This window comes from Thermobia domestica, chromosome 17, assembly GCF_964235325.1.
Source record: "Thermobia domestica chromosome 17, izTheDome1.hap1.1, whole genome shotgun sequence".
Taxonomy (NCBI): Eukaryota; Metazoa; Arthropoda; class Insecta; order Zygentoma; family Lepismatidae; genus Thermobia; species Thermobia domestica.
Window position 1 is genome coordinate 181,951,469 of NC_137470.1, and position 26,790 is coordinate 181,978,258.

Below are 26,790 nucleotides of genomic sequence, written 5' to 3' on the forward strand. Positions count from 1 at the left end.
AAGAAAATCGTATAAGACTGTTATTGAGTTAGCAAAGTCCTTAGGTCTAGAGGAAAGAGTTAATTTTCTTGTCAGCATGCGTAGTCAGCAATCGAAGTCCTTGGCAATAACAAACGAATACAATATACATCCTGTTAGTAAGAATGCTATACAGCAAAAAGAAAATACGTTAGATGTTAATATTCAGAACGAAAATGAAATTGTAAGTCAGCCTGAAGAAAAAAATACATTGATAGCTGAGTTGGACGGTATCAAAGTCCAGTTACAAGATCTTGTGCAAAGAACAGCGCTCGCAAAAGTTTCTCACGCACACAAAGGAAAATCTGTGTGTATACAATCTTATGAGCATTCGCGTTTCGAGCGAAGAAATCCATCTATTGCATCCTTCGCTTCCTCTCATTCGCAGCGTCTTGCTTCTTGTGTTTTAATAAAGACTGAACCTGTGCAATGCAACCGACTATGTGAAGAATATTAAGGAGACGCTTGCAACTACGTCTTTATTGTTTGCAGTTGCTACAGGTCTAAATCCTACAGACTACGGTTTACGTGCCAATTTCGCAAGTGAAATATTCCTGCATAACAATGAAGATTTTCTGGATCGTGTCGTCTTCAGTGATAAATCGACTTTTCACCTAAGAGCTAATGTGAACACTCATAATGTTTGCATCTGGCTGTCAGCAAATCCTCAGGAGATGGTACAGTTGAAACGAGACCCACTAAATTGAATGTGTTTTGTGCCATATGGCGGAAAGTTTATGGGCCTTTCTCGCCTATCGACTAGATGTGTACCTTGTGACGAATGAATCTCACATCGAACACTTGTAGCAAAGACTGTTTGAGGTGCTCTTTTACTTGATGCATTGCTTATAACTGCACGTAAAATGTAATAATTACTACGAAGACTTAAAATTCCGATATTCCTTTTGAAACACCCTGCATTTCTCACCAACAGTGATGGAACTAAGATGTAAAAAGGAGGGAGTATTTTCCTTTAAAGTTATTGTTTATAACAACGATATTATTATTAGTCGAGACTAAAACTACAACAACAACACGGTTTAGTAGTCAAAAAAAATGTAATCAAATGTATACTCGGTGGCCCAGGTGGCCAAATGGCACACACAGGTGTGTCACTTGTTTAATCCGCTCCAGTGTGGACACTAATTAAGATATCGGGATATTATTCTTGCAAAATGTGGTTGGACTATAGTTTATCATATTAATTTCTTTTTCTTCTGGTGTCGAATTTCTTCTCAAATTTCACCCCAGTCAAAAATTCGAGAATTTTCTAATTTCGAATTTCCTTTACTTTTTCCCCCCTGTAGCTTCCTTCGTTGTAGAAAGACATCCTTAAGACTTGCCAGGTAGATACCTCGGATGGATACCTAACTGTTGACATCATTTGGACGTGCCTGCGCGCAGTGTTGCCAATTAGGGAAATTAAAATTCACCTACATTTGGGCAAAAAAAAAATAGAAATTTGTGTTTATAAATCCGTACCTATACGTCCGAGTGCAAGTCAACTTACACCTATCGAACATTTGTCCTTACTTAACAAAAGGAAGTACATATCGTTACAATGGAGTAATTAGGGGGTGCACGTAAAATTCGTATTTAGGTTCTAGCCCTTGATTTTTCTAGTTTTTCCTTACTTTTATGTGTACCGCAATATATTTTTGGTAATTAGAAGCTTTGTTCCTTAAATATCGCCATCACACTTGTAGGATATATTAGTGGTGTACCAATGTTTAATTTAAGATAGTTTGCGTCTGTCTGGTAGCAGTGTTGCCAGCTACAAAAAATTAATTCCAGATTTTAGGGGGAAATTTTGGAAAAATTATTTGTTTTCTCTATTATTTCACACTTGTTCACTACATCGGAACAAACGTATCACTAACTAAAATTCTCGTCTTTGCCCTACAAAACGCATTATAGAAAGTTTCAATAGGATAATTAGGGGAAGTACAGTTGAGGTTTACAATGGACCTTGTTCTCTAATTGGAAAGATACCTGTGATTTTTTTAAAGGTACAAAAAATGAGATATTTTTTATTGACATGCTTACTTTATTAGATATCGTCACAATACTTGTAGGATATATTAGAGGGATACCAAAGCTTATTTTAAGATAGTTTGTGTGTGTCTGATAGTAGTGTTGCTAGCCACAAAAAAAATTAATTCCAAATTTTAGGGGCAAATTTTGGGAAAAAAATCCCTTTTTATTTCTATTATTTCCTTCTTGTTGGCTACCTTCGAACAAATGTACCAGTGTCTAACAGCCTCATCCTTAGCCTACACAGCGCACTATAAAAAGTTTCACTAGAATAATTAGGGGAAGTATAGTTGAGGTTTATAATAAACCATGTTCTGGAAATGGTAAGAAAATAGTGAATTTCTGAGGTAGAATGAGATTTTTTTTTTTTAATTTTATGCTTACTTTTTATATATCGCCATGATACTTGTAGGATATATTCTTGGAGTATTACGGTTTATTTTCAGATAGGTTTCGTCTGTCTGATGGCAGCATTTTCAGCTAAAACAATTAATTCCCGCTATTAGGTGAAAAATTCGGAAAATTTCCCTTTTCCCCTTTATTATTACCCTCTTACTGGCTACATTGAAACAAACGTACCACTACCTGAAAGCTTCCTCTTTGCCCTACAGAACGAACCATAAAAAGTTTCAATAGGATAATTAGAGAAGCTGTACCCTGGCATATTTTATTTTTGCTTCTGATGCGTAAAAAGTGTCAAAATTTCATGTGTATGACATAATTTTTTCTTTCCCTCTTTGAATGGAAGCCAGCGACTTCAGGATTTCACTGTACCTGGTCAACACACCAAAGATTTGTTTAGGTGACTTGAACCCATATAGCAGCAGTGGTGCTAGATATAAAAATTTTTGAAATTCAGTTAGGGAATTTTTTGTAAATTTTCACCCCTACATTTCCCTCAGTAATTTCCCACCCGTTGGCAACACTGCAATGCAACTTACACCAAAAAATAGCCACATCCATTTTCTTAAAAACAAGGCCTTAACCATATCAATCGAATAAATAGTTTTTGAGCAATAAGTCACTAACTGGAAATGTAGGAAAACGCCAAAAATGACTTGGGGCCGAAAGGAATAATCACACAATTTTGCTCGTATAGGTTTAAAGAAAAAAACGATTTGTAAGTTACGAGGGCTTCGACTCAAGTTCTGTTGATTATTTCAATAATCTGCAACATAAATCAATAAATAATAGTTGCCAGAAAAAAAACAGACTTTTGAAAAAAAAAACACGAAAAAGAACGATGTTTTTTATTGAAAAAAACTTCACAGAAAAAAAAAACCGTTTTTTTTACAACACTAGTCAACAGTGAGTCATGCGCCGCCTGTCTCTGTATTGGCGAGTGTTGCTAATGCACAATATCGAAAGCAAACTGAACAAAGCGTCACGTTCCAACATAAGGTACGGAACATGTTATGAAACGTGCTACATTTTGAAACTTGATAACATACTCCTAGAAACATGAAATATATATATATACATATATAAAAAGTTGTAAGAATTTGTCTTGATAGTCTTTAGGAATCCTGCTGTAAGCACTTAGACATCCTAATGCATCCCTTCGTTAATCCTGTTGTAAGAACAGCATAAAAACAAAATGTAGAATTGTAAAGGATTTATTCTCACTAGTGGCATAGCTAATGGGGCTCTAGAGGTGGATAAGTCCAGTGGCGTAGCACACTTTTACGCCCCCCCCGAAAAGTATAGAGAAGAGACCCTAGTTGTAAAGCCGATAGAAGTAAGATTGAAGTTATACTTCTTTAAATCTTTATTCATAGCGAGACTTCGGGGCCCCCTATACCTCGGGGCCCCCCGCACTACGGGGGTTGCGGGGGCAGCTGCTACGCCCTGGATAAGTCCCACATAGATCCAAGTCTGATCCCACGTAGAAAAATCAAAAGTTAAGAAAAAAGAACTCATGGAAATAATTGCAAAAGATTATTGGTTTTACCCAATACAAACTGCGTACCGTTCGACAAATATTTTCATCTATACTAAAAGCAGAAATGTAAAACCTTACATTTCACATTTCAATCTTTATTTATTGCTGTTTTGTGGTTATTGTTAGTATGCTGGACCCGGGATTAGGGTGCAAAATTGTCCCAACCTAGGTGACGGGGAAGTGGGGGGAATGTTTCTTCTCAGGTGAGAATAAAGTATAAATAACATTTTATGAAGTTTTTAATGGAGGAGATTCCTCCAACCCTCTCGTGATTTCGTGAGAATCCGGAGAACTTGTAACGTTATTTGAATTATGGGGGATATGCATGTACTTGTACCAATGTTGCAATAGATTAAGTAAACTAAAGAGCTCTATAACTGATATTTCATGTCGACAAATGTGTGCAATTAAACGATCGTTACAACATTATGCATAAACAAACATGTTCCTGTTCACCGGACTTTTTATTTATTTATTCGGAATTGTCTGTTTTGGAGGCATAACGACCTATATTGCATAACGTCCTAAATGAGCTGGTAAGCTTCAAAGGACCGGACTTACCCTACAGTCCACTGGGAACCGAACCCAGGATCCCTTGAGTACAAAGCATCGAGTGTTACCACTCACCCATTGGGGACACTTCGGCCTAGATATAGGCCTAAGTATGTTTCGGAACATCTGAGTGGATCATTGTACCACATCTAATGCGCAGCAATATGTCAGACAGAGGTCACTTTTCTACTATTGCGTAGTATATTTAAAAATGGGAACTCGAAGAATACGTAGTCTTAAAACTGGGGAGGAAAAAACAGCAATAAATCAGAGCTGAAAACGAGCCACGTTAACCCGGTCTGACCCGCACGTAAGTGACGCAGCGACAAAATCCGAAACGTGACCCGAATGACTCTATCTAGGAAATACAATGAACTGTAAAGTTTGGTATCGCATTTTCCGGGTTAGCGTCGCTGACTACAGATTGAGGGGTCCCAGGTTCGATTCGCGGCGAATCCGAAGTTTACACCGGGTTCGAAACTTGACCCGATCGAGCCATTCCAATATCACCTCCCCCATCATTTCCCTATCTGTGCCTGATGTCTAAAATCCAGAAAGAAATGAAAACCTAAAACAAAGCGCCAGGTTTGATATTATGACAGTATAATAATGAATACATATATGCCTAAAACAATAGTGCGGTCGTGGCTTGTATGTACAAGATGTTTCATGATGCACTGATATTACCTAAAATATTGTAAATTTCAAGGTTTTTAGGCAAATTTAGTTATGGCGTGAAATTACTTGAACTGTGGGCGTTGTTTCTGCTTAACATAAGACATCCTTTACGCCAGGAACTATACTGTAGTAATATAATGACAATGTACTATTTTGAAGGCATATACACTTGAAAAAGGGCATAGAAATAAATGATTTGCTATCTAATTACGACACTAATATTCGTTGTCACTTATTAACTCCCCCCCCAAAAAAAATAAAACAATGACACATCGATACAAAAGCAAAGTTAGGTATGAAATTCTTAGTTGTTATGAACAATTGCGCCTGTTTTATGTTGTAGTTTGGTATTGTACAATAAAAGTAAATATTCACGCCATGAAAAGTATTGTTATTGCATTGTTATAATTATAACGTTATTTGCTCGCACGCAGCCCTAGAAACTGAACCCTGATTTTGTATAACTGATATGCAAACATAATAGTATTCGTTTGCAGTGAGAGAAAGAGAGAGAGAGGGAGAGCAGTTGAAACAAACAATCCTTGTCACTCACATGTCCATACATATACTCCTACGCTAACTTAAACCATGCTTGTTTCCACAAAGAACGTACCATGTTTTCTGCAGAAACGTACTGAGTTTTCAACACTGCAGAACACTGAATCACAAGTGAGCTGTCACGTCTTAGCTGCGTTCTGTTTGCTTCTTAGTTCTGCGTTTTGCAACCATAAACAACGGCAATCCTATCTGAAACGGGTAGTATATTGAAACACCAGCCATGTCTAGTGATGAAGTATCGAGCATTCAGCATCAAGGGTTTTGAGGCCCTGTTCATACTCTTCGTATTTAGGTAATTAAAAATGAAATGTTAGCGATCGTGGTTTTGTAGCTCGGGTAAATTATTAATCCAATGTTCTCGGGATTGCTGCCAGAGTAGGTGTTGCCTCTGTATGGTAACGAAAGCTCAGCACAGCAACACCTACTCTGGCAGCAATCCCGAGAACATTGGATTAATAGTAGACGCCAGCAAAGCTTCAAGATCATATCGGGTAACTTAATTAGAATCAGGTTTGGACATTCCTCTCTGACAGATGTTTAACAGAAGAAATCCTTCCCGCTGGTCTAGTAGCTAGATGTGCGCCTTTGTTGTACATGGACCGGGATTCGATTCGCGGTAGGATAGCTCTTGGGAACTAATGTTGCATGTGACACATGACTCCTTTAAAAATGTACAATTCTAAATTTAAATCCAACAATATGCCACAATTGAGAATCCCAATATACGACATTGATATGGTAAACAACAAATAGAAGTGAAATCTGAACAAAAACACCAGAGTTGCAAAAAGTGCAGCCAAGTTCGTCAACCTCAAAACATATTGAGATGAGGATGGATGAGCCAAGTTCCTCGGCCACTGCACCTGAAACAAACACTGGAACTTGGCGCAAGGTGTCAGAGAAAGTAATGTAAAAGAGCCTTAGTGATAGTGGTAGTGGGCGTGGCGAGTTTTGAGACACCACCAACCTTAGGAATATCAACTTCTCTAACGCGCTAAGGCACATATACAATATACTGCAGTAAGATTCGTGGTTCGAAACCCAGACAAGGAATACTTATAATCCTCCGCTGCGTGTCAAGGAAAATGAAGTTAGCGAGCCTTAGGGATGGTGCGTATGAGAGTATTGGATTTGTGTGCTATCACTAGCCTTAGGGCTGAAATGTCCCGGCCGGGAAAATAGGAACAGACATCTTGGTGTATTCGAATATGTTAGAAACCTCGAGCAATGTTCCAGTCTTCGTTTCTGATGCAGTGGCCAAGGAATTTGGCTCATACATCCTCATCTCAAACCTTAACGAACTTGGATGCACTTTTTGCACCTCTGGTATTCTTGTTCATATACAACTTACTGTGATATACTTGCCAAATATCATCATCATAGGTATTCTGCCTTTATTGGCAGGTCACTTGCCGCAGCTGAGAAGCTTCCATGCTCCACGGTCCTCCGCTAACCTTTTCGTCTTGGCGTATGATCTTTCTGTTTTAATACCATTAATTAATTGTAGTCTCTTTCGCCCCCTCCCTCTCTTTCCCGCAACCATACCCTCTAGGACGTCCCTCATAATACAATCTCTTCTTAGGCAATGTCCCAACCAGTTTCTCTTCCTCTTCCTAATAATATCTAAAAGTGTTCTTTTCTCACCCACCATTTCTAACACTCTCGCATTCTTTTTCCGCTCGACCCAACTAATTCTTTCCATTCTTCTCCACACGCACATTTCGAAGGCTTCCAGTCGATTTCCAGTCGATACTAATACTTAATTGCCAAATATACTAATACTTAATTAAGATTGAGTTAAAAAATGCGATTGTATTTTCTACACTACCTTTCAGACACCAATATCAGCTACAGGTTTTGTGAGTAAAATCATGTGACTAGCCGACCCGCGGTGGTCCAGTAGCCAGCAGCGCGCTCCGGACAGGGGAATTTGTGGTGGGGGGACCAAGGTAAGCAATACGTCGGACAACAGTCGCGTCCGAACTCTGACGCAGTGAAGATCACGCATGGCGCCAAACTAGTTTGAGTTTTTTTTTTTTTTTTTGACAAGGCAGAAAGAATTTGTACTCCCGGGAGAAACCGTCAACGCCCTTTTTAACAAAGAAGTTCTTGAGCACCTGCACAGAACCGTCAAATGGAAGCGATCAGAGATTGGCGATCGCTGGAACTTCATCACGACAACGCTCCAGCCAAAACTGTCCTCATTATGATCGCCTACCAGGCCCAGATAGGGGTTGCAACCTTACATCCCCGATGTGAGCCTGCCAGATCTTTACTGTTTTCAAACCTCAAGGAAAACCTGAAATCGCGTTGACGATTCGTTCCGGAGGTACAAATTGTTTCTGTCGAATTATCGATATTTGTTAAGAAAATTATGTATTTTCTGGTACGGGCACAGGAACCGCATTCTAATAGTTTAGCATACGTCTCACAAAAATGTCAACTTATGGAAAAAATCCCCGTGAACTGATTGCCTTGGTTATTCCTTATGTACAGGAATATCATCATAACCGCAATTAGTGGGAGATTTACGGAATTTGGGACTTTCAGGCTGGAACCCACCCAAATTGCACGATTTTTAAAAAAATCTAATGTTAGTCAGTTTTATGCGTATATAAGCTGCAAGCCCCCCCCCCTAAAATGTCTAGTGATTTCTAAAAAAAAAAACGAAGTCTTTGTGAATGAAGCCTCTCTCAAACTACTTTTCTGGATCCGCCACTGTTCATAATTTATTTTCCAACAAGAAAGTCATTCCGGCATCTTCCTGAATAGGAAATTTACCTAAATTTAGAATGCAGGAGGTTCCATTAGTAATAATTTCCTATCTAAGCGGCATTTTGGACCGGTGCAAAGTAACCCCGAGTAGAGGCTGAAACTGCCTTCCCCCAGTTTTACATTTGTTATGACTTTTAAAACATTTCACCTTTCAATTTCAACTATTGAATCAAAATCCCATTATACACATATCAAAATCCCACAAAAGTACGAAACTGACTTTGACGGAAAATCTTGAGCGTGATATCTTTCAAATTTTGGTGGCCTTTACAATGACTGATTTCCATATCTTTACAACAATGAACCCTCCCGGTCATTAGAACTGATGTTAACCGCCAACATTATAGCCAAGGTACACTTAGATGTTCTACCTTACGGTGCCAGTTGAAACTTCCTGTTTTCTGTTCATGGTTTTGCAGACAGAGGACTGTGTAACTCTTTACATATTTTGTGCAAAGTAACCCCTGATGTGTAAAGTATTGAAACTTATAGTATTGAAACTTTTACTAAACATTTAAATAGCGTTTATATACGGGTTTAAATTAAATTTGCTGGCAGTGAAATACGATGTTTTTCAAGCTGCAAGAATAATCTCAAAAGCAACGAAAAAGGTTTCAATCTTTACAAGGAATGACATTAATCATTCTGGTCTCTAAAAATAATCAAATCAACGAGCGTCACACATTGATATTAAAATACTAGTGACCTATAATATATCAGTTTCTTTGTGTATAAAAAATGTGCAAAGCAACCACAAAAGAAGAAAAATCACATGGCTGACAAGCGTCACTCACGGCTACAAGGAACAGCAATCAATTCGTTATTAGACGTAAAAGAGCATGTGCTTAAGTTCAGAAAGAAAATGCTTCTCCGGTAAAGCTGGGCTCGCGTCATAAGCTTAGAAGCATGTACAGCGGTGGATACTTCTAAATGGTACAGCCATATGGAGATTTACGGCTAAGGTGTACCATTTAGAAGTGTCCACCGCTGTACAACCTTGATAAGCTGGTGTAAGGAAGGAGTGTGTGCTAGGGCGCATGACATACTTCATAGTACCATTCATACAAAACTTTTTGCCATTTACCATATTTTTTCCCACTGTTTTGTTCGGTGTTCATCCATCTAGCAACCCCCCCCCCAAAAAAAAAACAAACGTATTACTGTGAATGAAGCGGAATATGCAGTGTAGTATTTCCCGCACTTGCATTGCAAACAGTAGACCAGAGTTCGATTCTTTGTTAAGTCATGGATTCTCGCTTTTTGTATACCACTACTCAAATCTATTGAGGAATTAGTTGCGATTTTTAATTAGCTATTTCCTCATATTACTAAGCATGAGGCAGTAGTAAATGCAATAGGTGCACCCAAAATTTGGTACAGGTCGCTAAGCCAAAGAACGGTGTCAAAATATCTATCATTATATTCATCTTTAGGACATTAAAGACGTGATCAGTTGGACGTCCTTCGGTCGCTTCTAGCACCCTTAGGTTACCGAATATGTACATTTGAAAAATGTTTCGTGAATTCCAGAGCCGTTTGGACCAAAATAAATATGTTCCACATTATTGTGCAGAGGAAAATATATGAGTTATACGTAAAAACGTAGGTTCCATGCGTAAATCATGTAGTTTTTGGGCACAACGTACAAATATATGTAAGATCCTGAAGGAAGCATATAACTGAATGTTTTATAATACTTCACGTATGTTCTAAAACAATTTTTGTATATGTATGTGTTCCATCTATTCGTTGAGTTCCTCCGTGGCTAAGCGGTTAGCGTACGCGCCTTTGGCGCGGGAGACCCGGGTTCGATTCCCGGCGGGAGTTCATGTGGTTCGGATCCCACGTTAATCAGTAGGTCCACGTCTCATATAGCCTCGCTGCTGAAAAGGGACGTTAAACTCAAAATCAACTGAACTCAAGCAACATCCATCTATTCGTACTTTCCATATGCAAAAAGAAATATATATAAGTGGTCAAGGTTTCACATACAGATGACGTATATAACATATAGCTGACGTAACATACGTATACATATGTGAAGAGTGTTAGATGTCAGACATCCTGCAACGCCATGATGTAACATCTAAATGGAAAAAATGCAGTAAGTATATAGTATATGGAAAAACTATACTCCGTACAATGTTGTTTGTGCATCACTTAGCAAAGAAGTAACATATGTTTGAGAAAGGTAGACACGATTGCACAAAATTGGTGAAAGGAAAATAATAGGATTGATTTGATCAGTTTATATCTAAATAAACTTATAGTGATAATGAGTACATTAAACTAGGTAGTCCGGACAATAAACAAGAGTCAGCGAGCACGCAAAACTGACGGGAAAAATATGTTCATTAGTCTGATTCACTGCTGTGTTCGGAATGATCAGAGGAATCATTCACACAAAGCACTTTTTGCAATCGAAGCACCTCGAATATTATGTCTGAACGTTTGGTCTTGGCAGAAGCACGTTTCCTAGCTATATATGGATCAGAGGTAATCAGAAAACTTAAATCTCCGTTGATATTAACCCTGAATGATTTTCTTGTAAAGAGTTCCCTACATATCTTATTGTACTTAGTTTGAGCCTTCTGTGCTTCTTCGGGAAGCTGGCCTATAGGTAGAATATTCGCGGCAATAACATTTCTCCCGTAAAATGAGATTTTGTGTACACCTCCGGACATATGATACCAATAACATTCTTACAAATACAGTTCCAAAGTGCAATGAAAACACTCACCAAATTTGTTTGTATCAATCGGAAAACCACAATCTAAGCATTCTAAAATAATGTGAAATCGCTTAATGATGTCGACATTTACACTAGTTATTTCGGACAATTTTTCAGCATTCCGAAAAATCTTGCGGGCTGTATTGCCATCATTGGTGTTTCCTGCTTGTTGTTTCGGCATATCTACCAACAGTCCGAGATCACTACGTAATTTTCCTTGGACACGTTACTTTTTTCTTCCATTTTCATACGATTTTCTTTGCTTTGTATCTGCTATGTTTTAATATCTAGTGAGTAGGCAATGCGGAGAATACATTGCATAAAACGTATCCACGAATGAAGCAGAGAGAGTCCAAAAGTCAAAATTTCACATCTACAGTTTTATGAGAATGAATACCTAGATTGTTCTCGGTTTGGTTTCACACAAATAACACGTTTGCGTAGGTGCGCGTGAGGGTGCAGAATTACACACATTTCCAACAATCATACACAAATCATTTTATTCCGAACGATAAATTCCTTGTCACCTACAGTTACTATGGTTGGACTAAGTTTCTTGATTTGGTCTTCTACTTTCTGGACTTCGTTTTGTACGCTCCGCATCAAAAAAATTGCGACACCTAACGCCGTGCAGCTAGACCACCCAATATACACCTTCTTATCCCATAATCGTGTCTGGTAGAGAGACTCTCTCCCTCTCCTCATTTCTTCTCTCCCATACTAAAATTAGCTAACAACATGAACGCAATTCTAGTTTCAAACTACACATGTACTAGTATCGATAAAATGAAATAACAAAACCGAGACGAAACAAGATTCATAAGTTAATTTAGCGAGAAACTGAAACACGCATAATGAAAAATTGAAACCAATGAATGTCTATTACACAGAGGTTCAGAAATAAAGCAGAGAAAGAGAGAGAGAGAGAGAGAGAGAAGGCGAGACAGGAAGAAAAAGAAAAGGGAGAACAGATAAAAATGTAGAATCTTAAACTTAGCAAGAAAAGAACATAACATTATAAAGTTCCGTTACCAGAAATCCAACAGTTACATAGATATAAGGTTTGTTTTATATATTTTTCAGGCCTATTCGAATATATAGAGGATGCTTGAAACATTCATTAAGTCAGTTTTAAAAAGGATAGCATACTCAATTTTCAGTAGAACTGTAGATCTCACAGACACATCTAAGATAATGTCAACAGTTTAACACAGATGCTTTGTTTCTGCGTGGTTCGGTTGTGAATTCGGTAGTGTTCATTGGACGTACTGATGGAAACTACGTTCTAATAAATCCAGTAGGTAGCGTAGGTCATATCTTCCATTCCAGACTACTAATGCAAAGTGAAAAAAAAAAGAAAAAAGAAAATAAAAAGGAAGAAAGAAAGAAACACAAAATTGAATGATTGCTATTTTGCTGGTAAATTTTTATCAGAAATATCCTATATAAAAGTCCAAACCGTGTCATAATGAAAAGTTACAAAATTTCAAATGGAAAATTGGATGTTCCTTATAGATGTAACATACCATGCATGTTTCAAATTTCAACGTGAATAAATCACATTGAATTATAAGATGGAAACAAATTTGTGTCGAACTAGTATAAATAAAATTGTGTTTTCAAATAACCAAAGAAGTTACCATTTTCTAGTCTTTTCCGAAGATTCATCTGTACCGAACATCCAGCATCACTTTCGTCTCTTGCGAATATAACGTTGTAATTTGCACAGAGAGAATGAACACGCTTAGAGCTAAAACGGATCATAGTGTCAGTCGGATGATGTTGGTTAGCTCATGGACCACCACTGGATCAAGGATTCAAACCCATAGTGACCCGGTAATTCGACTGAGACTCGGTAACCCAGATGATAAAAAAGATATTTTGCTTATTCTCTTGCGTTTAAACAGTATTTCTTTCTGAGATGACCAGCACTGGAGATGTTATGTCCAGAGCACGAAAAACTCGACGCTAAAGTTGCCAGTTAATTACATTCTCCAAACCAGGTCTATCGTTCTCTTGCTCCGTTTTAACTTTGGAACACGCACACGCAGATGAAGTGCGTGTGTACGTGAGAGAGAGGGGGAGAAGTGAAAGATGCAACGACAGGATAGGGAAACGACAAGAAAGAGAGAGAGAGAGGGGGGGGGGAGACGAATATAAATATGAAACATACTTATCATTACAGTGTATAATGAAGAACGCACACACTGTTTATTCGAATTCTCGCCAGTGATGCTTTGTAAGTTCTCCAACAGAAGACAAATCTCTGTTTGCAGCTATTATTTTATGCGAAAAACGTATATTATCCGGTGGGGAATCGAACCCAGATTTTTTGCTGGGAAGTCTGGTACTTTACCACTACACCACCGATTGCTTTACCCAAACTTTGTTAAACAAATGTGATAATATTTCTTTCTGAGAACGATAACGCAAAAATTGTTTACTGCAGATCAATGAAGCGTTTCGAATGTCCTGGTAAATCCCTTGCCCTTTCCCAACCAACATTCGTAAATCATCTCTATCATGACAAAGGTGTTTGCTTCCACATTCTTAAGCATTGCACGCATAATATGAGAAATCGATTGTTCACTATCACTTTTTAAAAAATGCAAGTTTGGCATGAGCAGGATTTGAACCCATGCTGGACACCTTTGTTAATCGTAACTCCATTACGTTACCGCTACACTAGCATGTCACCTGAAGCTGGAACGCAATTATTACTTACTTTAACCTTGATTATTAAAACGATCAAGCTTTTTCCTGTAAGTTTATTTGCACCTAAGTGCACACAACAAATTCATTTATTCGACGACCTAGAGAGAAATTAGTACCCACTAATAAAGGAAACCACATTCAATCCAGAAAAAATACATAAATAAAAACTTATTATGCAGTAATTTCGCCGTGCAAATTCAAAAGTACGCCAATAATAATAATTATAATAATAATAATAACCTATATTGTAAAATTGAAAGGGACTGTGACTTATAGTCTCTTGAACCACCCGACCGATCTCGATCAAATATTCAACATTGATAATGTTCGTACCTGGGAGTATTTTTATCTATTCGTTTTGATGTTGTTACTTAGGGCAGGGGAGGCTGGAAAAATATAGAAGAAAAGAAAACTTAATAAATCTTGAATCAAACGACCGACGTGGATGAAATTTTCAACATAGATTACGTTTGTGCAGTGGAATGCTTTTAATTATTTCACTTTGATGGTGGAATGTAGGGAAGGCGAGGACGGGGAGATATACAAAAATCAATTTAAATTAAAAGTGACTATGTTAATGACTTAATAAGTCTTGAACGACCGAACAGATCTGCATCAAATTTTCAACATGAATGAAGTTCGAGCCTGGGTTGGTTCTCATTATATCACTTTGACTGTAAAACTTAGGGCAGAGGAGGGTAGGGGAAAGATATATAAAAATAAATAAAACTTAATAAGTCTTGAACCACGCGAGCTTTCTGGATCATTTTTTTTAACATAGATGAGATTCGGACCTGGTATGGTTTTCATTATTTCACTTTGACGTTAGAAATTAGAGAAAGGAAATGAGAAAGTGATATATATATATATATATATATATATATATATATATATATATATATATATATATATTTACATATAAAAATTAAGAACTCTTGAACCACCGTACCATTGTCGATAAAAGTATCAACCTAGATGAAGTACAAACCCGAGATGGATTTCCTCAGATCATTTTGATGGTGTAACTAATCGAAGGGGGAAGGATAGCAATATTTAAAACATAACGGAAAAAGGCCGATATTAGTATCCAATCTATAATTTTTGGAGTCGCTGAGCTGAACAGTGACACATCTGATGCCGTTTAAATCCAAATTCAGACCGCAACACCGCAGACTGGAGGAAGGGAAGACATAAAAATGATCAAAATAACCAATATCATTGTGGAATTCATAGTTTTTCGGGTGGCTGAGATGAACACTGCCACTGAAGATGCCGTGCTCCGCAGCATGGAAAGGTGAGGGGACATATAAAATTCATCGAAAATGACCGATACCAAAGAGCGCTTTAGTAATAGTAAAAAGTGACGGAATAACGGAGCATATTATTATTTGTTCTCAATTTAGCCCAGCAAAGCGGCCAATTGATGCTATTATTATTATTATTATTATTATTAATAATAATAATAATAATAATAATAATAATAATAATAATATTGGCATATTTTAACTTGGACGGCGACATTAATTCATAGTATGTTTTTATTTCTGTAATTTTTCCTGGATTGTATGTTGTTTACTTTATTAGTGGGCACTAATTTCGCTCTAGGTCGTCGAATAAATGAATTTCGCTGTGCACTTAGGTGCAAATAAACTTACAGGAAGAAGCTTGATCGTTTTAATAATCAAGACTAAAGTAAATAATATTTGCGTTCTAGCTTCAAGTGGCGTGGTAGTTTAGCGGTAACGTATTGGAGCTACGATTAATAAGGGTGTCCAGCATGGGTTCAAATCCTGCTCATGCCAAACTTGCATTTTTTACAAAGTGAAAGTGAACAATCGATTTCTCATATTATACGTGCAATGTGGAAGCAAACACCTTTGTCATGATAGAGACGATTTACGAATGTTGGTTGGGAAAGGGCAATGGATTTACCAGGACATTCGAAACGCTTCATTGATCTGCAGTAAATACTTTTCGTGTTAACGTTCTCAGAAAGAAATATTATCACATTTGTTTAACAAAGTTTGGGTAAAGCAATCGGTGGTGTAGTGGTAAAGTACCAGACTTCCCAGCAAAAAATCTGGGTTCAATTCCCCACCGGGTAGCATACATTTTTCGCATAAAATAATAGCTGCAAACAGAGATTTGTCTTCTGTTGGAGAACTTAAAAAGCATCACTGGCGAGAATTCGAATAAACAGTGTGTGTGTTCTTCATTATACACTGAAATGATAAGTATGTTTCATATTTATATTCGTCTCCCCCCCCTCTCTCTCTTTCTTGTCGTTTCCCTATCCTGTCGTTGCATCTTTCACTTCTCCCCCTCTCTCTCACGTACAGAAGCACTTCATTTGCGTGTGCGTGTTCCAAAATTAAAACGGAGCAAGAGAACGATAGACCTGGTTTGGAGAATGTAATTAACTGGCAACTTTAGCGTCGTGTTTTTCGTGCTCTGGACATAATATCTCCAGTGCTGGTCATCTCAGAAAGAAATACTGTTTAAACGCAAGAGAATAAGCAAAATATCTTTTTTATCATCTGGGTTACCGAGTCTCAGTCGAATTACCGGGTCACTATGGGTTTGAATCCTTGATCCAGTGGTGGTCCATGAGCTAACCAACATCATCCGACTGACACTATGATCCGTTTTAGCTCTAAGCGTGTTCATTCTCTCTGTGCAAATTACAACGTTATATTCGCAAGAGACGAAAGTGATGCTGGATGTTCGGTACAGATGAATCTTCGGAAAAGACTAGAAAATGGTATCTTCTTTGGTTATTTGAAAACACAATTTTATTTATACTAGTTCGACACAAATTTGTTTCCATCTTATAATTCAATGTGATTTATTCACGTTGAAATTTGAAACATGCATGGTATGTTACATCTATAAGGAACATCCAATTTTCCATTTGAAATTTTGTAACTTTTCAATATGATACGGTTTGGACTTATATGTAGGATATATCTGATAAAAATTTACCAGCAAAATAGCAATCATTCAATTTTGTGTTTCTTTCTTTCTTCCTTTTTATTTTCTTTTTTCTTTTTTTTCACTTTGCATTAGTAGTCTGGAATGGAAGATATGACCTACGCTACCTACTGGATTTATTAGAACGTAGTTTCCATCAGTACGTCCAATGAACACTACCGAATTTACAACCGAACCACGCAGAAACAAAGCATCTGTGTTAAACTGTTGACATTATCTTAGATGTGTCTGTGAGTTCTACAGTTCTACTGGAAATTGAATATGCTATCCTTTATAAAAGAGACTTAATGAATGTTTCAAGCATCCTCTATATTTTCGAACAGTCCTGAAAAAATACAAAAGCAAACCTTATATCTATGTAACTGTTTGATTTCTGGTAACGGAACTTTATAATGTTAGGTTCTTTTTTTGCTAAGTTTAAAATTCCACATTTTTATCTGTTCTCCCTTTCACTTTTCTTCTTCTCTTGGCTTCTCTCGCCCTCTCTCTTGCTCGTTTCTGAACCTCTGTGAAATAGACATTCATTTTTTTTTTAATTTTTCATTATGTGTGTTTCAGTTTCTCCCTAAATCAACTTATGAATTTTGTTTCGTCTGGGTTTTGTTATTTCATTTTATCGATACTAATACATGTGTAGTTTCAAATTAGAATTGCGTTCTTGTTGTTAGCTAATTTTAGTATGCTAGAGAAGAATGGAGGAGAGGGAGGGGGTCTCTCTACCAGACACGATTATGAGATAAGAAGGTGTATATTGGGTGGTCTAGCTGTCGCAATTTTTTTGATGCGGAGTGTACAATCTGAACCTCTTTTTTGCTTAACACAAAACTTGTGAGGCAGCAGTATCAGGTAGAGGATGGAACGCTACTTTTCCAAATGACACAGCCACGATTGTTAGTGATACTGTACAGTCGAATAGGGACCATAGATGCACTAAACAAACTCTTGTCAGTTGAATGGTAATCTAAAACAGATTGGTGATACATAGTTGCGTACCATCACATACTCACTTAACAACAATGTTAATGTGAACATCAGACAAAGTTCGAAGCACATTTTCTTGTGTTTTACCGCGTCTTCGTACGGTATGCTCAATAAGGGATTGCACCGGTATACATGCCTGAGAAACGCAAGTCTTTCAAAAAATATTCTGCAACAAAAGATAATGTTCTGTTATCGTTAGGCAGCAAACCATTCATGTGCAAACAGAGACCGTTTCTGTGTACAAATTTATTACAGTCTACTCTGCTGTAGGTCATAGTAGACAAAATAGTCTGGTATTTCGTGTTAGGATGGTATTCCACATATGGTGCACCCACTCTAATAATAATCATATGTATTCTGTCATTATTGGCAGGTCACTTGTCGGAAACTGAATAGCTTCAATTTTAATTTGATAACCTCTTCGTCTTCACGTACAAATTCCCTGTTTTGATATTGTCTACCAATTGTAGATTCCTTCGCCTCATCTCTCTCTTTCCTGCCAACAAACCCTCTAGCAAGTCCCTCATGATGCAGTTCCTTCTTAGCCAAAACGCCAAACAGTTCATCTTCCTCTTCTCAATAATAAGTAAAATTATTGATTTCTTTTCCGCCAATTTAACACCCTCTCATTCTTTTTCAATCGATCCAGCTAATTCTCTCAGTTCTTTTCCATACCCACATTTCGAAAGCTTCCAATCGCTTTACATCATTTTTGCATAATACCCATGTTTCCGCTCATACAGTATAATATTCCACACAAAGCATTTTATGCGTCTTTTTCTCAACTATTTATTTAAGATTCTACAAAATAAGGAATTATATATTTTTTCTTCCTAAAGCTTCTTTCGACATTCCTATCCTTGTTTTTATTTCACGTTCGCACTTCATATCATCACTAATAATAATGCAAATGTATCGATAACTAGTCAACTGTGCTATTTCCTCCTCTCCTGCTGCTATATTTGACATCGGTAGCTTCGTTCCAATCACCATGACTTTTGTCTTTTTAACATTTAGGTTTGCGTTATATTCTTCAGTTCTTCCTCAAGTTTTCTAACATCTCATTGATTTACTTTCATGGGCCTTCAACAAGCGCCATATAATCTCCAAACCGTATAAACCTAATTGTTCCGCATCCTACCGAAATGCCGTCTTTATTATGTTGGCTCTTTAACAATGTCTCTTCTAGATATATATCAAATAATGTTGGCGAGAGACAGCATCTCTGTTGAACTCTCCTTCCAATTGCACTATCCTCTGTCATTTCCTCCCCTATTCTAACACTTACTTATTGGTTCATATATAAGTTTCTTATGAGCCTTCGATCTTTCCATTCCAATTAAACCTTCTTTAAAACTGACACCAATAATTCCCAATACAAGCAGTGGAAAGCGTTTACTATATCATTAAACATAGTACACACAACTTACTCTTTTTCTATAAACCTTTCGTCGATCGTCTTTAATAATCCAATGTCTTGTGTCCTTATCTATCCTGAAAGTGAGCTATTGTTCATAGCAATATTGAAACATTTCGTTTCCTCGATTTGATTTAAATGTATGTAGTGCTACTTTAAATTGTATACGTGTCAAAGTAGTAGAAACTGTACTGAAAGACTGACATAGTTTAATATTAAATTATTAGTGCTCGTTTACACTTTCGCCATTATATGCACATACATAATTTTTTTTTCTGGTAGAAATAAAATAATCTAGTTTATATTTCCTTGGCTTATTTGTGATGCCAAATATTCTCCTTGTTTTACTCTACAGCTTTACTATTCAAGCAGTGCTTACTATAAACCGGGTGGCCCTGTTTTCCTGATGATTTCTGGAGAAGGATATGCAGATGCAGGTTGGCTGGCTGGTGGATCTTGGATTAGATATGCTAAAGAGTATGGTGCTCTTTGTTTCCTGTTGGAGCATCGATTTTATGGAAGTAGTATTCCAATGGAGTAAGTCCTCTCCTCTACTTTCATTATGCATATTGTCACACAATGTTTTATATTCTATAGTTTTGTTGAAGTTGAAAGATGTAAAATCATGATGATGAAAGTAAGACATTAAATTTCATAACTGTATTAACGAAACTTGAATTTCCATCAGAAATTTAGGTTATAATGTCATCCATCTAGTGTGTGGTACGCAATTTGCACGCAATTTCGTTTCCCCAATAATCAAAGTTTATATATATATATATATATATATATATATATATATATATATATATATATATATATATATATATATATATATATGTGTGTGTGTGTGTGTGTGTGTGTGTGTGATGTTTCAATTTGGTCACTATCAACAACTTGTGGATTAGGCTACGAACAGTGAGTGGTGTGTTTCTTGACTGCAGATCACTCTAATGAATGGAACGTGTGACGGTCAAGTGTTTACTTTCACTATTGATGTGCAGAGGGGGCCGCGGTGGCTCAGTGGTAGAGCGTTCACCTCTGGTGCTAGGGGTCTCGGGTTCAAACCCTGCTCCCGCCAAGTGAACTTTGTGGTTGACAAGCACCGTGTGCGTGGGTTTTCTCGGGGTTCTCCCGTTTCCTCCCACTTTCTTCATTCCACCATTTCATTCATCTCTCAATATCACCGTCTCCTTTAGCCTAACCGGCATAACCGTGGGACGTAAAACTCAAAAATTTCATTTTTTTGATGTGCAGAATGTCTGTTTATTCAAGTATTTAATGTCATTTGCTGTCGTGGTCGTGGTAAACAAATGTTGACCAAATTGTTGTTTCCAGAGGATAACAGGTGTAGACTAGGGATGGCCAATAATTTTCAAATCCGGATATCCCGGACAAGACGAGATTCAGTACGATTCTAGTCGGATCTGGATCTCGGATCTGGGATCCTGATACTAAATTAATCCGAATCTGGATTTGAGATACGGATTTTGGCTCTGAATCTCGGATCCGGGACCCACATATCGGGCCTGGATTTTAATCTCACATTCACATTCATAATTTGAATTTTGAACTTAGATTGAATGCAGCCAGAACAAACTTATAAGGAATTATTTTTTCAATACTAATACCAGTTATTTATTTAATAATTATTGCGTCATTACTTATTGACTCAATAATTATTGAATGAAAAACTAATGCCACACTAATTACTGAGTTCATAACTCATGACGTTATAATTATTGAATCAGTAACTGATAATCAACAGAGTGTCAAGTTAGCCAAGAGGATAAAATAGGATGCCTTGGCTAGGAAAACCAGCAGAGTTACAATGATATGTTGTATCATTTTCTTGTAATCTTGTAATAAGCTTGTAATTTTATTCGGGCGATACTTGATTTTTATATGCACTAGCCAGCTATCTTGATAGAAGAAGAAGAAGAAGACATTAAATTATTATTTTTTTTGTTTTTGAATGTTGTCATAGATACCTTTTAATGAAGTTAATGGAATGTTTTTGGTAGTCTTGACGACGGATTCCTTGTTTATTATAGAAACGTAAGTTATAATGTTTTAAGTTGTCCCACGTTAAAGATCTGAACTTTCTAATAAACGACATATTGTGCGATAGTGAGTTAATTATTTTGGTTTATTCATATTGGCTCAATAATGCTCTAAGGATCAGGTGTTATGTTGTTATAGAGTGACGGCAAGGATTTACCAAGAGTCAAGGTCGGAGCTCTGGGTCCTAAGATATTGCCGACTTCTTCTAGATAGTACGACCTTGAGGATCGAAGAGCGGGGAAAATGTCCAATTCGGTAATCATGCTTAGGCGATTGCGTACTCCCACCCTGTGCACGACATCGAAGAGTGATCCCTTGGGCACAAGGTGCCGATAGATCCGAAAACAGCAGTTTATAAAGAGCTCTGAAAGGTTTGCTTTCGAAACAAATTTAGGTGACTGGTGGGAAACTTAACGGGCGCAAAAGTTGTACCAGATCTTAAGGTTAAGGGCTGGGGATGGGTGATAACCAAACAATTCCTGAAGAGGAATGAAATAGTTGTTACCATCTTGAAAAGAAAGTTGATTGGTCTGCGCACGGCACAAGGGCAAAATTCAATTTGAGAAAATCTAATCTTGGTGCAACCAAAAGACGTTCAGATAGCTTTTATTAATGCTCTATTGAACGGAGGGCTCAAAATTGAATCATGAACACCAATACCATCTCTGTGACTTACGATTCTCGAGATACGGCTCATTAAGTCTTCTGAAATTTGAACGTTTTGGGGAAATATCTGGAAAACGGTGGCCAGTTGACCAGTGGCCATCGGTCATTATTTGGTACCAAAATGTTTACCATCCTCTTACCTATATCATCTCTGTATGACTTATGGTTCCCGAGATATGGCTCCTTAGATCTCCCGAAATTGGAACTCTTTTGGCCAATATCTCGGGAACAATAAGAGTGACTCGAAAAGTTCCATCACTTTCTTAGGTAGTTTTTTGATGCTCTATCGAATAGACAGCTTAGAATTAAAAAAAAAAAAACAAAAAAAACCTGCAAATAACAGACAGACAGACAGGTACACAGAAATATAAAATTCAGTAACGACCTTTTTAAGTTCGTTTTAAATGCATTTTCATTTTGCTTCACCTACGGAAAAGAAAGTTCCTCATTCAGGATTATCTGCAACCGTGAATGGATTTTTCTTTTGTAGAGCTGTGTGTCCACAGAAGCTTGGGTATAGAAGACAAGTATTACTTACAAATCTCTCTGTAATTATCTTTAATTATTTTAATTATATCCCTCTGAGCTCCTTCCCGACTAAGCTGTTGGCGCACGCGCCTTTGGCATGGGAGAACCGGGTTGGATTCCCGGCGGGAGCTCATGTGGCTCGGATTCCACGTTAATCAGTAGGTCTCTGCTCATATAGCCTCGCTGCTGAAAGGGACGTTAAACTCAACTCCTCTTAATTATCTTGTTATGTCATTCAAATAGACTAAGACGAATTAAGAAGAAAGTATAATTTACTTGCGTACAGGAACACTCGATGCATTCTAAGCGATTGAATTTACATTATCTTTACTTCCCTTTTGTTCTAATAGGAATAACTTGTGTCTTCTATTATTTTCTAGAAAACATATATGACACTACTTAACGATTGCTAAATCGTCAAATTTTTCGAAGACCCTTATACTTCAGTTGGAAAATATCATCAAATTCAATCTTTCTTCCATAAACTTTTGTCCGAGAGGGAATAAAAGCAAAATGTGAGTGGATTACACTAATGCAGTATTTGCTTAAGAATATGTCGTGCAAAAGAGGACCATGTAATAGGAATTTAAGTTGCCTTAACTCCCTGCACTCTGAGGAAGGGAAGACAAAGCCTAAACGGAAGATGCCTGGAATAAACACTGATCAGATCTAGTGTGTATTTCTTATAATATTTGAGTCCCTTCTGCTCGAATAGTTAACACGTTGTCAAAGGTTCATTTCCTTTTGAAGGCACATAAGTAAGAGGTAATGAACTCGGCAGTAAGAAAACGCCAAGAATAGAGGTGATTGGATTCATACTCACGACTCATCTTCCAGCTATTAGCTATTTCGTCGACCATAACATTTTGTGAGTGTAACACCGTGTAGTTTCTTATTTATTACACAATATATATTAATAAATGACATAGCAGAATATATTTCATTAAAATTAATAGCCAGCGTTGAGAAAGACGGAACGCGCTTTCTCCAATAAACGAGTATGTCGACAGTATTTGAGTAAAACTATTAGTAATGTTTTGGAATAACTTTCTGTAATTTCTGGGACCCTACATTCCACATTACTTAAAGTTCTCTTAACACAAAAATAATTATTTTCATGTATTGGAATATCATGTTCCGTTTCTCCTACTTTAATATCTAATTACAAGGAGCACCCTGAAGTCTTTTTTTTTTTTGTAAATTTCTTCTAATTTACTAACCACTAACCTCTATATATTAAGAATTTGATGCAGGCAATTAAAATCAATTAAAATTTATAACGTTATACTAATTGAAGTACCTTTTTTATTACAAGTTGCAAGAAACAATAAGGACTAGTGAATATAAAACTGGAAACTTGAATATTATAGATATGCCTCCCTCTTTTCCGTTAAGAGAAATATTTTCGAAAACATTGTAAAACGTCTTCGCTCATGTTTATTAAAGAGCTTATACACCAAATATGTAGCCTCCAATATAAACGAATCTGCAAGTTGGACGTTTTATGTGGCCTATAAAGAACTAGGCATTTAAATACGATAATAATTTGCCCTTTTCTCTCTATAAGAGTGATTTTTTGGAAATAGTGAAACACGAATTCGTTAATTTTTAATTAAGACTTTATACACCCATCTTCAGACATTTAGCCTAATGAAATCTCACATTGGACACTTTATGTATAAATACACGGAAATTCTAATATTATTTTGAATTTTTAAAAACACTAAGTCTATGGTTCTAGTTTTTAATGAAAACTAAATATGTACCGTGTTTCATTTACGTAACCTTAGATCTTTGTAACATGTTATTATTGGCAAAAAAGGAGTAAACATTTATACTCTTAGAATACGTTAAAAAAATAAAATTATTTTTCTTTTGCCCCCAAATAAACAGAGAGTTCTATCTAAATTTCACGTTTCTATCTACTATAGCACGCAGTTAATATATGAGTTATTTTTATGTTCTTAAGACATAGTACAGACAAAATATAGAATTTTGAGTAATTGTTAATTTAAACGTCAGATTCCATGATAGCATTTACAGTTGAAACAAAAGGAGAAAATATATAGTAACCGCTAAAATATCAGATCGTCAGTAAGACGCGTTGTCATTAAGGATGAACTACGTGATAATCATTATCATATATGATTATTCTTTCTTAGAAATGATCCACTCTGCTAATAGAGGTTGTTAGTTACGTACCAGCTACTATTTTTCTCTGGTAACTATAAGTGTAAAAAACATTTTATTTTATGTTCTTCTTGTTATAACAAAATTCAAAACTCAGCTTTTCAGGCATATTATTACGACCCCTCCCTAATATAGGGACCGGTTTCTGCAGCTTTCTTCAACAATGACTCGAAAAATTGCTAGAAGATTTCATATTGCACATAGGAAGTCCAAAGTAATCTCTAAATTGTAGAGACAACTGGGAATGAAAGTGCAATTACGGCAGAAGAACTTGATGAAGGAAATAAATAAAAAGCCAGTGAAGAGTCATTAATTTGTCCTTTTCAAAAATACAGAGAGATGGAAAGGAATAAACGTATGTATACAAAGCTGAAAGGTCTGAGACGCTACTCTAATTGAAAGGAAACACGAAGTGTGTTTTAAAAATATTAGACTGGCAACACTGTCCAGAAAACGACAATGCTGCTGTCCCCACCTTTACACGGCAGTTAACCATTGATCATGACTTAGGAAAAGTTTCAACTTGCTCCAATTGCTACACGATTGTTGAAAATGTGAAGTAAAGTTGTGTTTGTGAGTTGCAAATCGAGTTTGATGAACGTTGTTCCATCACATTTTGAGTAAATCTTAGCGAATCCACTACTGTGACTTATCAACAATTAAATAAAATGGCTTATGGAGAACATTCTCTATGTAGAGCACAAATGTTTAGATGGCACGATAAATTTATACATAATGAAGAAGTGGAAGACGAACCTCGTGCAGGAAGATTTTCAATCTCAGACATATATCAGAATGTGGAAAGAGTAAGTCTCTCATGAGATCAGATCATCGGTTCAGGGCAAGAATGAAGAGTAGCGAGTTACATTTTATTGGCTTTACAGTCCATCAAAGGTTAGTACAGGATTTAAACAGGAGAAATTTTGCGCCAAGATGTTTGCAAAGGACCATGTCAGATGGCAGTTTCCATCAATGACTTTTGGAAAAGAAAAGCAATACTGAGGTTCATCAGCCTCTCTGTTCACGGATCTCAGTTTGTGTCAGATTTTTACTCTCCTTCCACGAAAATCATTTGAAAAGGCTCCATTTTGGTACTTTGAAGGGCATCCACAAAAGTGTAACCGACGAGCTTAAATGTGTTCCAGCAGATGAGGAATACAAACAACACTTCCATCTCTGTATAGCTGCCCAGTCCAAGGAGATTAATTTGAACCTTGATTTATAAAAAGCAATAAAATACATCCATACAAGAAAATCAGTCTCATTACATTTCCAACACACCACGAATGTAGCTGAAGAAGAAATTCCAACCTTATCAACTAGTACTAGTTTGCTTTACTTTCCCTACTGGGTATTTTACCGTAAATTCCAATTTTAAGAATATCAAATTTGGACCCACTTTGCTCGTATCCCCTTCCTCGAGGATTTGTTTCGCCATTAACGAGGAGATCTCTCCAAACATTAGAACTATATACAGTACAAAAGCCAATAAACTTTCCACGCGATAGTAATGTTCTACAAGGTTTAATTTACGATGTCATAAGTTTGCAATAAATAATGTAATTGAATGTTGACTTAGAAAATTTATTTATACTTAACAAATAACGAAATTATGCACATATATGCAATAACATAGACGCTTTGTTGATTGTATAAGAATTGACTGATGTGAAACAATAACTAAACGTTGATCGAAGTTTATGGAGAATTAAATTTACACCTAAAAAAAAAAAAAAAAAAAAAAAAAAAAAAAAAAAAAAAAAAAAAAAAAACGACAGGCCAGAGGAAGCCCAAGGGGATACGACTCTACACTTTCTGGACTTGAGAACACACTGGATGTGGTGAATAGAGTCAACCACGAAACCAGATAGCATTTTCGTGACGAGGTAGGAAACTCTTTCAATGCAACATTTCTCTCTAAATATTTCTCCCTTACTATCCTCTCCTTTG

General features: G+C 36.7%; 1 protein-coding gene across 1 annotated transcript in view; it reads left to right on the top strand.

Moving 5' to 3' along the window:
• The window catches only part of LOC145674263 (putative serine protease K12H4.7), a 166,821-nt gene that overhangs the window by 72,727 nt on the left and 67,304 nt on the right, over positions 1 to 26,790 (top strand). Inside the window, exon 3 of the mRNA XM_081744098.1 lies at positions 19,748 to 19,929. Within this exon, the coding sequence (XP_081600224.1) occupies positions 19,748 to 19,929 (182 nt within the window). The remainder of the gene's footprint in view (positions 1 to 19,747; positions 19,930 to 26,790) is intronic.